This window comes from Teleopsis dalmanni, chromosome 1, assembly GCF_002237135.1.
Source record: "Teleopsis dalmanni isolate 2A chromosome 1, ASM223713v2, whole genome shotgun sequence".
NCBI lineage: Eukaryota > Metazoa > Arthropoda > Insecta > Diptera > Diopsidae > Teleopsis > Teleopsis dalmanni.
Window position 1 is genome coordinate 203,833,822 of NC_051846.1, and position 13,802 is coordinate 203,847,623.

At 34.5% G+C, this 13,802-nt stretch overlaps 3 protein-coding genes across 5 annotated transcripts in view; 1 reads left to right on the forward strand and 2 right to left on the reverse strand.

Annotated features, from left to right (window-relative positions):
* LOC119667098 (antigen 5 like allergen Cul n 1-like) overlaps window positions 1–3,211 on the reverse strand; it is a 3,551-nt gene extending 340 nt beyond the window's left edge. Inside the window, exons 1-3 of the mRNA XM_038076384.1 lie at window positions 3,074–3,211; window positions 1,790–2,184; window positions 1,475–1,706 (exon numbers count right to left, since the gene is read on the reverse strand). Of these exons, the coding sequence (XP_037932312.1) occupies window positions 1,475–1,706; window positions 1,790–2,184; window positions 3,074–3,211 (765 nt within the window). The remainder of the gene's footprint in view (window positions 1–1,474; window positions 1,707–1,789; window positions 2,185–3,073) is intronic.
* Window positions 1–13,802, forward strand: part of LOC119671448 (TATA-box-binding protein-like) — a 162,243-nt gene that overhangs the window by 102,055 nt on the left and 46,386 nt on the right. The gene's annotated exons all lie outside the window — the stretch shown is intronic.
* LOC119671449 (antigen 5 like allergen Cul n 1-like) lies at window positions 5,573–6,549 on the reverse strand. Its single transcript, XM_038082086.1, has 3 exons — window positions 6,430–6,549; window positions 5,965–6,359; window positions 5,573–5,896 (listed from the first exon to the last, which is right to left on the reverse strand). Exons 2-3 carry the CDS (start codon window positions 6,321–6,323, stop codon window positions 5,641–5,643), a joined length of 615 nt encoding a protein of 204 aa, XP_037938014.1. The 5' UTR covers window positions 6,324–6,359; window positions 6,430–6,549; the 3' UTR covers window positions 5,573–5,640.

Sequence of the window (13,802 nt, forward strand, 5' to 3'; positions counted from 1 at the left end):
AGTCATGTATTTTAAACATATTATTTATTGGATTTCATTAGAAGAAGAGAGCAAATTGAGCTCTTCAATTAAGTTATATTCAATAAAATATAATTATAATTAATTCTAAGCAAGACCCCTAATTAGGAAGACTGGTATTTCTTACATAAAATATATTTTTTTAGTTAAAAATTAGTTATATTTACTATTAGCACGTGATGAATACTTCAAGCAGTTAGGTCAACTATGTCTAAACCATCTACCATATAGGTATACGAATACCTTTTCCATTATAGTTTGTGATGTGTTTTACGGAAACTATTCCCATTCTTATAATTAGAATAATATTAAGGTTAAGGCAAATATAAATTAAAGTCTCTCTTTTTACAAATCGAACTTGAACTACTTTAACTACGAGTATATTAAGAGTTATTAAGAGTACATAAGCTTAAGGTCTATGTTATAATACATGAATTAATAAACTATTTATTTGTATTATTTCTAAAACTATATTTCTTTTAAGAATCCTATCAGTACTTTTATTAACAAATTTGCAACCGTTCTAATTATTTTTTACCTATATGTATGAATAAAGGCAGGCATGTATACTACATTATTGATATCAATATATTTATATATTTACATGAATGTATTTAAGTGAATTTTTACAAAAAATACATGCAATCATTTACAATGAATTAGTGATAAAATCAATAATGAAATTGCAGCTTATACATAGACGGAACAATATATGTTTATATCAAATGTTGCTAAAGCCATTTGCAATGTTTCTATACATGCATAACATGCATTATTAGGGTTTAAATGTTGCGAATGAAAAAACATTTGCAAATCGGTGGTAATGGGTTATATGAAGTCATGGGTTACAGCATATCTGATTTGTAGTTCTTTAAAGAACCAATATAATCTGAGTTTTATATCATTTATTATTTCAGAACTAGAAATGGTTATTAATAGGATTATGTCTAGATACAGTTTAGCAATGTTGTTAAGAGATTATTTATAATAACAATTTCTGAAATTTGATATATTTACATTTTTATTAATATAAATTAATATCTCTCTTTTTAGAAATCGAATCGGAACTGCTTTAACTACGAATATAATAAAAGTTGTTAATTATAATTATTTACATTATTTAAGTGAAACAGAGCGTAATATCTATTAAAGACACATTCGTTTTAAATTATTTATTAAAATCATTTGCTCTCATTCGGATTCGAACACGGAACTCAGTAGCAATGATCAGGGTTGCTAACCACTTGACTATTGAACTTTCTTATGTTGATATAAATATTTGAAGGTGAAGAAATTGTTTATAAAAGGCGAAATGAGATTATAAGAGAAGAACAAATCAGTTACTTGCAGAATCCTTAGTAAGAGTTAGAACAACAATATACACTCATTAATTAATTAAAAACAATATTTTTTTAATTTCGTATAAAAAAATTTAAATATATTTTTAAGAATTTACATTATACACTTCTTTAGTAGTACATAAAGATTTAAAGTTTGGATTTCTACCAGTTTTGCAACCTGAAGCTGCAGTACCACTAGTATAAATGGGCTTACCCAGAACATTTGTGTACGCATAATCGCAAGCAATAAACTGGTATGTGGTACCACTTTTAGTTTGGCGCAAAATGGCACAACCCATATGTGTTGCCTTCTCCTGGACTACTTGTGTGAAGTGACCAATTGCTTTACTGTAAGTTAGAAATATAAATGATTATTTTAAAAATTATAAAAATAATAAAAAAATCATAATAAAATACAATAAAAAAATTACCCATTTGTGGGACTCTTGTAACTGTTAATGTATGACATTGAACAATCCTTATATTCATTGTACCACAATTGTACATGTGAAACGGCAACAGATTGTACGGTTTTGGTAGTACCAGACCAGCCACTGTAGGCCAAGTTTTGACCAGCGAACTTAAATTTATCAGTATTACGACATTCATCATGGTTCATGACGCATTGCTTAACATTTAATTCAGCCAACTTGGCTAATTCTGCATCCCAAACTATAGTCGCCATACGTTTAGCGGCCTTATATCCATTTAATTTTCCAGATGCAATAGTATTCCTGAGGGTGTTATGTTTATTCAGCAAAGCTTTTTTTAATGCAGCTGTCATGGGCACGATTTTCGCATCGCTGGAACATGCCGATGCAAACGCCTTAATATATTCAAAATAAATTTTTATATAATATTATATTAGAACGGATTGTGAATGATAATTATGGAAAAGTTGTGCTTGTATGAAAAATGTAATGTTATTACAATAACAACTATGGCCTAAATTAAAAGAAATTTTCTATAATAAATTTGATTTTATTAAAACAATAATACTTTTGTAGTATCCGTAACAGTCCGAGAATTCACTGGATTAAAAATTGAGTTTTTGAATATAAAAATTTCTTCACTATTATTACTTTTCTATTGAATGATAGTTCTTTTATAGTAAGAGATTTCTTGTAATAGAAAACACGCGTTTGAAATAAAAAAATTAATAGAATTCCACACCATCATGATTTCTGAACCCTTTAAAGTACGGAGGAACATTATACATCAAGCTAAATGATATTGAATGAACAAAAATTGCTTACTGGCTAAATAAATCAATCGTTTTTGAGATGTTCGGAATAATTTTTATAAGTTTTTTCGAATATTCGACTCCTTGAGACCGTGTGTTTCAATAGGTACTCGTACTGATAATGGAATCTCACCAACCAAAGGCTTTTATATATTTTTTGGATCAAAAAACCAACATTCAAAGGTAAAGCACCTTAATACAAGATATCATGTATATTATACATAATATTCAACATTATTTAAATTTTGAGAACTTCATAGCATGAAATAAACTTTAAATAATATAAGATATAAGAATATACAATCAATATATAATATCAAGAGAATGATATTCTATTGTGCTCCTCAGTCCCAAAAGCAATAGAGCATCTTGATATTACAATGAAATATATCGAAAATTGTGTTATTTTTATATAAAATAATTAAAATTTAAATAAATCAGTAAGCACATATATATTATAGATTTCACTTACTCCGTTGTTATTGCAGGCAATATGCGTTGCACCGGATTTACATAATGTAGAACTGCAATAGTTAGTCGACAAAGTTAGTTCGATTAAAAGCGCGAAACTAAAAACGCCGATTAATTTTAAACACAGTGCTCTAGACATCTTTGAAAGTAATTAACTGATCTAATTCGATATTTGAGATGTTTATATACCAATTTTTCCTTCAAATAGAATACACCACAACACCACAAGTATTTATACAAGTGCTTCCAATAACAATAATTGTATACAATATTGTTTTATAATAATTAGTTTCTTAATTTTGGCCAAAAAAAGTAGATTATTATGTCGAAAACAAAAACATAGATTTATAGAAACATTGAAATCAAAGGTTTTGTGCGCGTTTTTTTTTCAAATGAAACATTTGGGAGCATAACGTTTTTCATAGTATCACGTACCCACACCACCCTTTCAGAATAATAGGATACTAACACTTTAACGCAGTTAAGTGCGTCATAATATTTTGATTATAATAATATATTTAATAAAATATTTATTAAAAACAAATTTGTTAAATTATTAAAACAATTGGTACACTTAAAAAAATATTAAAAACTTTTATTTATTATATTTTAAAATTATTAAGTGCGATTGAATTATTTAAGTTTTAGAAAATTAAGAAAATAATGGATAGCATTTAATCTTCTCCCTTGACCTAATAGTTCTTAAAATACTTCAGCCAATCATATAATAGCCGCCCGTTCTGGCTGTTTTTTTTTCAACCTTTTCAACTCCACCTATCTATTTTATTTATTACCGACTGATTCTTCTAAACCCTCGTTAGTCGTTGTACTTTGTGCTTTGTCCTCCTGTATTCTTCATTCTTCACGTAATAATGGTATAATGATATAATGGTATCCCCATTCATCAACTAATAAGTTATTATTAAACGTATACTATCACGACTAATAATTTAACATGGGAAATTTGTTGATAGTATAGATAAATAATTTTTTTTTATCAAGATTGGCATATAGTATATACAGTGTGAAACACAATTGAACTCCAGGGAACTTAAGGGCGATAGATGTGTCAAACCGATTACATTGTTAACTCGTAAAAGAGTGCGATAGATTACACGAAAAAAAAATTTAATTTTATCCGGGATGGAATTCATGTGTGATAATGTGGTTACCTTACATCTGATAGGAAAACTACAAGTTGGTATTTTTAAAGACCTGTAATACGTAAACATAAATAAATAGGTTGTGTCTGTTTTCGTAATACGAGTAGCTTTGCAAAACTTTATGGTAAGGGTCGAAAGAGACGTGTCACATCAGTAAAAATGGTCCTAAAAGTAAAAAACGGAATTACATGAAATTTATGTATATATAAATCTATATATATAAAAATATATACATATATATGTATATACGTATATTTATATAGGAGTTCGACTCCCTTCAATTAGATATGAATAAAGCATTTTGATTTCACATTTCTTTAAATTGTGGATATTAATAAATGTAAGCATCTTGATCTTTTCAATACAGAAGATACAAATTCATACTTAAAATTTTTGTTTTTAAAATTATGGGATGTTCATAAAAAATAACTGCAAAAGATTTTAACACCTGTAAATAATTAAAGAAATAATAATTTATTTCCGAAAAATACGCAGGGATCGTCGCTGAGTCGATTTAAATATATTTTTCATAATTCAGAACCTTACTGTCATTATGAAAAACTTTAAACATGACATCGCGAAGTAGATTATCCTGAAATAGATTAAAGTATGGGCGCTTTTCTCTTTAATTTACCCTCAAGCGTTATTATATCATCTAACCCATGCATTAATAATAAACTCGATGTATTTTTAGGCATATCTATGGATTGTAGTATACAGAGTGACAATAAAATTAATTTCAATCATTTATAATCTATTTTAGAGTAATGCCTTATAAAATTAATAAAGCTACATTTGTAGGAAATATCTGGATAACACTAAAAACAATTTGAAGAGAGCTTACAACCTACACAATGTATCAGCGTTGTGTTATCATCACTGGACGCTTATATCCATTAAATTGTGTTATTAAATATTCACAGATAAACCATTTACACTAGTTGCCATATGTAAGTATTATAATTATTTACATAGCTTATGATGTTTCATTAGGTGCCCTTCCGTAATCATTTGTAGGTGAGCGAACAGGTTTGGACTTAATTAGATTATTTGAAGACTGATATAAAGATGATGTCACCGACATTTTTATGGTTTTAAAACTAACGAAGACGTGAAATGTTGCAACGTAACCAATTGCAGCCTATAAAGAAAACGCCTGTGACGTGACCCCAGATATATAAACCTATAAAGTGGTACAATTATAGTATTTCCATCTTATATATATACTCAATACCATTTATTCAGGTATGTTGACAAACTGAACCGAAGCTATAGAGACATTTATGAATTATATCCTAGATAATTCAAAAGTTTGAATTATTCTACATAATTTTCTCGTTCACATTTTATTAATGTATGCATGTAAGTATGGTTTGTATATAAATCATATACACATTGATTGCACTTATGCGTCTGATAATGTGTTGACATCATATGATTCAGCGGTGGAGCATAAATTCTTATAATTTTTATTGCGTCCTGTGGTGCAGCTTGATGCTACAGTCCCACTATTATAAACGGCCTGATCCAGTACATTAGTGTATGCATAATTGCAAGCAATGAATTGATAACTAAATCTTCCTTTTTGTTGGCGTAAAATACCACAGCCCAAATGTGTAGCTTTCTCTTGAACCATTTGTGTGAAATGTCCAATCTTTTTACTAAAAATATAATTATACAATATTTTCAAGTAAAAAACTGCAGAAATTTGAGTTTGCAAAATACACACCCATTTGTTGGATTTGAATAGCTATTAATATAACTCATAGAAGCATCTTTATATTCATCGAACCACATCTGTATGTGTTGCATTGCAAGAGATCGCACCGTTTTAGTAGTACCATACCAAGCTGAATTTGCCAAATTCTGTCCGGCATATTTAAAACTATTGGTGCTTCGACACTGGTCATGTTTCATCACGCACTGCTTTACATTTAACACAGCTAATTTAGCTAATTCATTATTCCAACGCACTGTCGCCATACGTGTGGCAGCTCGATATCCCGATATACTACCACCGGCAACCTGATTCCGTAACTGATTATGTTTTTTAACTATAGCGTTACGGAGGTTTCTTGATATTGGCATTATTTTCACATTACTTCCACATGCTGAACTAAAAGCCTGCAATACGAAATAAGGAATAACCATCAAAATGTACACCCATTTTTATGAGTTTTGGTACAGAACCTACACCATTATTTCCACATGCAATATGTTTTTTTCCTCTACAAAGTGATGAACTGCAATAATTTGTTTGTGAATATATTTCTCTTGCAAGGAAAAATATTAGAAATAGACGAATTACAACCGCTTTCATTTTACTTTAAATTAGAACTAACCAGATTAAAGCCTAACAAAAGGCAAAAACGTGAAGAATCTTTTATTTAAACAACTGCGATTATATTTTAAACAATTTAACTGCTTTTCATTTATAAGATTTTATAAGCTTTTTATATACATAAGACAACGTATTTACGTACATTACACGTTCGTTTCTACGTATATGAAATATTGACTTTCATAAATCTTCAATAGTAAACATTAAATAAAAATATATATATACATATATATTTATATATATGAAGAAAATGGGTAATAGCGAGAAAATTTTATGTCTGAGAAGTGTTTTTTAATATTTAATCATGGTTTAATCCTATAACTGTTTCGGATACCATCAGATATCCACCAACAGTGGTATTTGGAAACAACTATTATGTCCTCGGACTTTTACTTGAGGATCTTGAGAATCCTTTAACATTTAAAGAAAAGAAACGGTATGATACGAAGACAAAACAAAGTATTTTCCATCAGGAAATTCCAATTTCGACACTATTCATCTCTATATTAATAAATTGTGTATTTGAATACTCAATGAACTACTTTAAACATAATTCTTACAGCAACCAAGTTGGCCCGAATTTTATTTACCAACTCATTTTAAAATAAAAAAACAAATTAACGACTACGGAGAATGTTCGCATATGGATTGAAAAATGAAAACTTATTAATGTCACATTTTATTAACATGATTAATATTCGATATACTATTACCAAAATCAAATTTATTTAATTTAAATATATACATATCTTTAAAAAATACTTCATATCTAATTGCATTTTTTTAATTTCAACCTTTGTCAAGATTTTGTGATGAGTTACAGACCATTTATTGATTGTGCCCACAATTTGTTCAGCCACGACATCTCAATTCAGTACGCGTATTTATGATTCCATTTGTTCCTTCCACTTGTTTGGCTACAGTAGTTATTAGAAATATGATACCCTACAGCTCTGGAAATCTTCAATATAACTAAGTTGAATTCACAAATACAATATCTCTATTTGAACACGCTAGTTTAGGAGATGGTTATGACGAATCCCTAGCGGAGGTAGTTGTTGCAGTAGAGTTAAGGTTACTTACTGGAGATACAGTAGTGGCAGATGCTGGACTTGTGGTTACCGAACCAATAGTTGTTGTTGCATTTCTTACTGGTTCTGTGCTCTCTGCACCTTTAGTTGTTGCAGAGGTTGAAGATGATACAGTAGAAACTACAGGTAGAATATTTTTATTTGCACTCAATGGTTTGGGAAACGGTTGTGGTGAATTGATATCGGATGTAGTTGTTGCAGTAGAGTTAAGGTTACTTACTGGAGATACAGTAGTGGCAGATGCTGGACTTATGGTTACCGAACCAATAGTTGTTGTTGCATTTCTTACTGGTTCTGTGCTCTCTGCAGCTCTAGTTGTAGCAGTGGTTGAAGGTGATACAGTAGAAATTACAGGTAGAATATTTTTATTTGCACTCAATGGTTTGGGAGACGGTTGTGGTGAATCGATATCGGATGTAGTTGTTGCCGTAGAGTTAAGGTTACTTACTGGAGATACAGTAGTGGCAGATGCTGGACTTGTGGTTACCGAACCAATAGTTGTTGTCGCATTTCTTACTGGTTCTGTGCTCTCTGCACCTTTAGTTGTTGCAGAGGTTGAAGGTGATACAGTAGAAATTTCAGGTGGAATATTTTTATTTGCACTCAATGGTTTGGGAGACGGTTGTGATGAATCGATATCGGATGTAGTTGTTGCCGTAGAGTTAAGGTTACTTACTGGAGATACACTAGTGGCAGATGCTGGACTTGTGGTTACCGAACCAATAGTTGTTGTTGCATTTCTTACTGGTTCTGTGCTCTCTGCAGCTCTAGTTGTTGCAGAGGTTGAAGGTGATACAGTAGAAACTTCAGGTGGAATATTTTTATTTGCACTCAATGGTTTGGGAGACGGTTGTGGTGAATCGATATCGGATGTAGTTGTTGCAGTAGAGTTAAGGTTACTTACTGGAGATACAGTAGTGGCAGATGCTGGACTTGTGGTTACCGAACCAATAGTTGTTGTTGCATTTCTTACTGGTTCTGTGCTCTCTGCACCTTTAGTTGTTGCAGAGGTTGAAGGTGATACAGTAGAAATTTCAGGTGGAATATTTTTATTTGCACTCAATGGTTTGGGAGACGGTTGTGATGAATCGATATCGGATGTAGTTGTTGCAGTAGAGTTAAGGTTACTTACTGGAGATACAGTAGCGGCAGATGCTGGACTTGTGGTTACCGAACCAATAGTTGTTGTTCCATTTCTTACTGGTTCTGTGCTCTCTGCAGCTCTAGTTGTAGCAGAGGTTGAAGGTGATACAGTAGAAACTACAGGTAGAATATTTTTGTTTGCACTCAATGGTTTGAGAGACGGTTGTGATGAATCGATATCGGATGTAGTTGTTGCAGTGGCAGATGCTGGACTTGTGGTTACCGAACCAATAGTTGTTGTTGCATTTCTTACTGGTTCTGTGCTCTCTGCACCTTTGATTGTTGCAGAGGTTGAAGGTGATACAGTAGAAACTTCAGGTGGAATATTTTTGTTTGCACTCAATGGTTTGGGAGATGGTTGTGGTGAATTGATATCGGATGTAGTTGTTGCAGTAGAGTTAAGGTTACTTACTGGAGATACAGTAGTGGCAGATGCAGGACTTATGGTTACCGAACCAATAGTTGTTGTTGCATTTCTTACTGGTTCTGTGCTCTCTGCAGCTCTAGTTGTTGCAGAGGTTGAAGGTGATACAGTAGAAATTACAGGTGGAATATTTTTATTTACACTCAATAGTTTGGGAGACAGTTGTGATGAATCGATATCGGATGTAGTTGTTGCAGTAGAGTTAAGGTTACTTACTGGAGATACAGTAGTGGCAGATGCTGGACTTGTGGTTACCAAACCAGTTGCAGAGGTTGAAGGTGATACAGTAGAAATTACAGATAGAATATTTTTATTTGCACTCAATGGTTTGGGAGACGGTTGTGATGAATCGATATCGGATGTAGTTGTTGCAGTAGAGTTAAGGTTACTTACTGGAGATACAGTAGTGGCAGATGCTGGACTTGTGGTTACCGAACCAATAGTTGTTGTTGCATTTCTTACTGGTTCTGTGCTCTCTGCAGCTCTAGTTGTTGCAGAGGTTGAAGGTGATACAGTAGAAACTACAGGTGGAATATTTTTATTTGCACTCAATGGTTTGGGAGACGGTTGTGGTGAATCGATATCGGATGTAATTGTTGCAGTAGAGTTAAGGTTACTTACTGGAGATACAGTAGTGGCAGATGCAGGACTTATGGTTACCGAACCAATAGTTGTTGTTGCATTTCTTACTGGTTCTGTGCTCTCTGCACCTCTAGTTGTTGCAGAGGTTGAAGGTGATACAGTAGAAACTTCAGGGAATATTTTTGTTTGCACTCAATGGTTTGAGAGACGGTTGTGATGAATCGATATCGGATGTAGTTGTTGCAGTGGCAGATGCTGGACTTGTGGTTACCGAACCAATAGTTGTTGTCGCATTTCTTACTGGTTCTGTGCTCTCTGCACCTTTAGTTGTTGCAGAGGTTGAAGGTGATACAGTAGAAACCAGGTAGAATATTTTTATTTGCACTCAATGGTTTGGGAGACGGTTGTGATGAATCGATATCGGATGTAGTTGTTGCCGTAGAGTTAAGGTTACTTACTGGAGATACACTAGTGGCAGATGCTGGACTTGTGGTTACCGAACCAATAGTTGTTGTTGCATTTCTTACTGGTTCTGTGCTCTCTGCAGCTCTAGTTGTTGCAGAGGTTGAAGGTGATACAGTAGAAACTTCAGGTGGAATATTTTTATTTGCACTCAATGGTTTGGGAGACGGTTGTGGTGAATCGATATCGGATGTAGTTGTTGCAGTAGAGTTAAGGTTACTTACTGGAGATACAGTAGTGGCAGATGCTGGACTTGTGGTTACCGAACCAATAGTTGTTGTTGCATTTCTTACTGGTTCTGTGCTCTCTGCACCTTTAGTTGTTGCAGAGGTTGAAGGTGATACAGTAGAAACTTCAGGTGGAATATTTTTATTTGCACTCAATGGTTTGGGAGACGGTTGTGATGAATCGATATCGGATGTAGTTGTTGCAGTAGAGTTAAGGTTACTTACTGGAGATACAGTAGTGGCAGATGCTGGACTTGTGGTTACCGAACCAATAGTTGTTGTTGCATTTCTTACTGGTTCTGTGCTCTCTGCACCTTTAGTTGTTGCAGAGGTTGAAGGTGATACAGTAGAAACTTCAGGTGGAATATTTTTGTTTGCACTCAATGGTTTGGGAGACGGTTGTGGTGAATCGATATCGGATGTAGTTGTTGCAGTAGAGTTAAGGTTACTTACTGGAGATACAGTAGTGGCAGATGCTGGACTTGTGGTTACCGAACCAATAGTTGTTGTTGCATTTCTTACTGGTTCTGTGCTCTCTGCACCTTTAGTTGTTGCAGAGGTTGAAGGTGATACAGTAGAAACTTCAGGTGGAATATTTTTATTTGCACTCAATGGTTTGGGAGACGGTTGTGGTGAATCGATATCGGATGTAGTTGTTGCAGTAGAGTTAAGGTTACTTACTGGAGATACAGTAGTGGCAGATGCTGGACTTGTGGTTACCGAACCAATAGTTGTTGTTGCATTTCTTACTGGTTCTGTGCTCTCTGCACCTTTAGTTGTTGCAGAGGTTGAAGGTGATACAGTAGAAACTTCAGGTGGAATATTTTTATTTGCACTCAATGGTTTGGGAGACGGTTGTGATGAATCGATATCGGATGTAGTTGTTGCAGTAGAGTTAAGGTTACTTACTGGAGATACAGTAGTGGCAGATGCTGGACTTGTGGTTACCGAACCAATAGTTGTTGTTGCATTTCTTACTGGTTCTGTGCTCTCTGCACCTCTAGTTGTTGCAGAGGTTGAAGGTGATACAGTAGAAACTACAGGTGGAATATTTTTATTTGCACTCAATGGTTTGGGAGACGGTTGTGATGAATCGATATCGGATGTAGTTGTTGCAGTAGAGTTAAGGTTACTTACTGGAGATACAGTAGTGGCAGATGCTGGACTTGTGGTTACCGAACCAATAGTTGTTGTTGCATTTCTTACTGGTTCTGTGCTCTCTGCACCTCTAGTTGTTGCAGAGGTTGAAGGTGATACAGTAGAAACTTCAGGTGGAATATTTTTATTTGCACTCAATGGTTTGGGAGACGGTTGTGATGAATCGATATCGGATGTAGTTGTTGCAGTAGAGTTAAGGTTACTTACTGGAGATACAGTAGTGGCAGATGCTGGACTTGTGGTTACCGAACCAATAGTTGTTGTTGCATTTCTTACTGGTTCTGTGCTCTCTGCACCTTTAGTTGTTGCAGAGGTTGAAGGTGATACAGTAGAAACTTCAGGTGGAATATTTTTATTTGCACTCAATGGTTTGGGAGACGGTTGTGATGAATCGATATCGGATGTAGTTGTTGCCGTAGAGTTAAGGTTACTTACTGGAGATACAGTAGTGGCAGATGCTGGACTTGTGGTTACCGAACCAATAGTTGTTGTTGCATTTCTTACTGGTTCTGTGCTCTCTGCACCTTTAGTTGTTGCAGAGGTTGAAGGTGATACAGTAGAAACTTCAGGTGGAATATTTTTATTTGCACTCAATGGTTTGGGAGACGGTTGTGGTGAATCGATATCGGATGTAGTTGTTGCAGTAGAGTTAAGGTTACTTACTGGAGATACAGTAGTGGCAGATGCTGGACTTGTGGTTACCGAACCAATAGTTGTTGTTGCATTTCTTACTGGTTCTGTGCTCTCTGCACCTTTAGTTGTTGCAGAGGTTGAAGGTGATACAGTAGAAACTTCAGGTGGAATATTTTTATTTGCACTCAATGGTTTGGGAGACGGTTGTGGTGAATCGATATCGGATGTAGTTGTTGCAGTAGAGTTAAGGTTACTTACTGGAGATACAGTAGTGGCAGATGCTGGACTTGTGGTTACCGAACCAATAGTTGTTGTTGCATTTCTTACTGGTTCTGTGCTCTCTGCAGCTCTAGTTGTAGCAGAGGTTGAAGGTGATACAGTAGAAACTACAGGTAGAATATTTTTATTTGCACTCAATGGTTTGAGAGACGGTTGTGATGAATCGATATCGGATGTAGTTGTTGCCGTAGAGTTAAGGTTACTTACTGGAGATACAGTAGTGGCAGATGCTGGACTTGTGGTTACCGAACCAATAGTTGTTGTCGCATTTCTTACTGGTTCTGTGCTCTCTGCACCTCTAGTTGTTGCAGAGGTTGAAGGTGATACAGTAGAAATTACAGGTAGAATATTTTTGTTTGCACTCAATGGTTTGGGAGACGGTTGTGATGAATCGATATCGGATGTAGTTGTTGCAGTAGAGTTAAGGTTACTTACTGGAGATACAGTAGTGGCAGATGCTGGACTTGTGGTCACCGAACCAATAGTTGTTGTTGCATTTCTTACTGGTTCTGTGCTCTCTGCAGCTCTAGTTGTAGCAGTGGTTGAAGGTGATACAGTAGAAATTACAGGTAGAATATTTTTATTTGCACTCAATGGTTTGAGAGACGGTTGTGATGAATCGATATCGGATGTAGTTGTTGCCGTAGAGTTAAGGTTACTTACTGGAAATACAGTAGTGGCAGATGCTGGACTTGTGGTTACCGAACCAATAGTTGTTGTTGCATTTCTTACTGGTTCTGTGCTCTCTGCACCTCTAGTTGTTGCAGAGGTTGAAGGTGATACAGTAGAAATTAGAGGTAGAATATTTTTGTTTGCACTCAATGGTTTGGGAGACGGTTGTGGTGAATTGATATCGGATGTAGTTGTTGCAGTAGAGTTAAGGTTACTTACTGGAGATACAGTAGTGGCAGATGCTGGACTTGTGGTCACCGAACCAATAGTTGTTGTTGCATTTCTTACTGGTTCTGTGCTCTCTGCAGCTCTAGTTGTTGCAGTGGTTGAAGGTGATACAGTAGAAATTACAGGTAGAATATTTTTATTTGCACTCAATGGTTTGGGAGACGGTTGTGATGAATCGATATCGGATGTAGTTGTTGCCGTAGAGTTAAGGTTACTTACTTACTGGAAATACAGTAGTGGCAGATGCTGGACTTGTGGTTACCGAACTAATAGTTGTTGTTGCATTTCTTACTGGTTCTGTGCTCTCTGCAGCTCTAGTTGTTGCAG

Bases quoted from the DNA above. Each gene is read 5' to 3' on its own strand.
- LOC119671449 (XM_038082086.1), bottom strand. From the start codon at position 6,323: ATGCCAATATCAAGAAACCTCCGTAACGCTATAGTTAAAAAACATAAT. The intron at 5,897-5,964 runs GTGTGTATTTTG...TTATATTTTTAG, and splicing joins TATTCAAATCCAACAAATGG to TAAAAAGATTGGACATTTCA.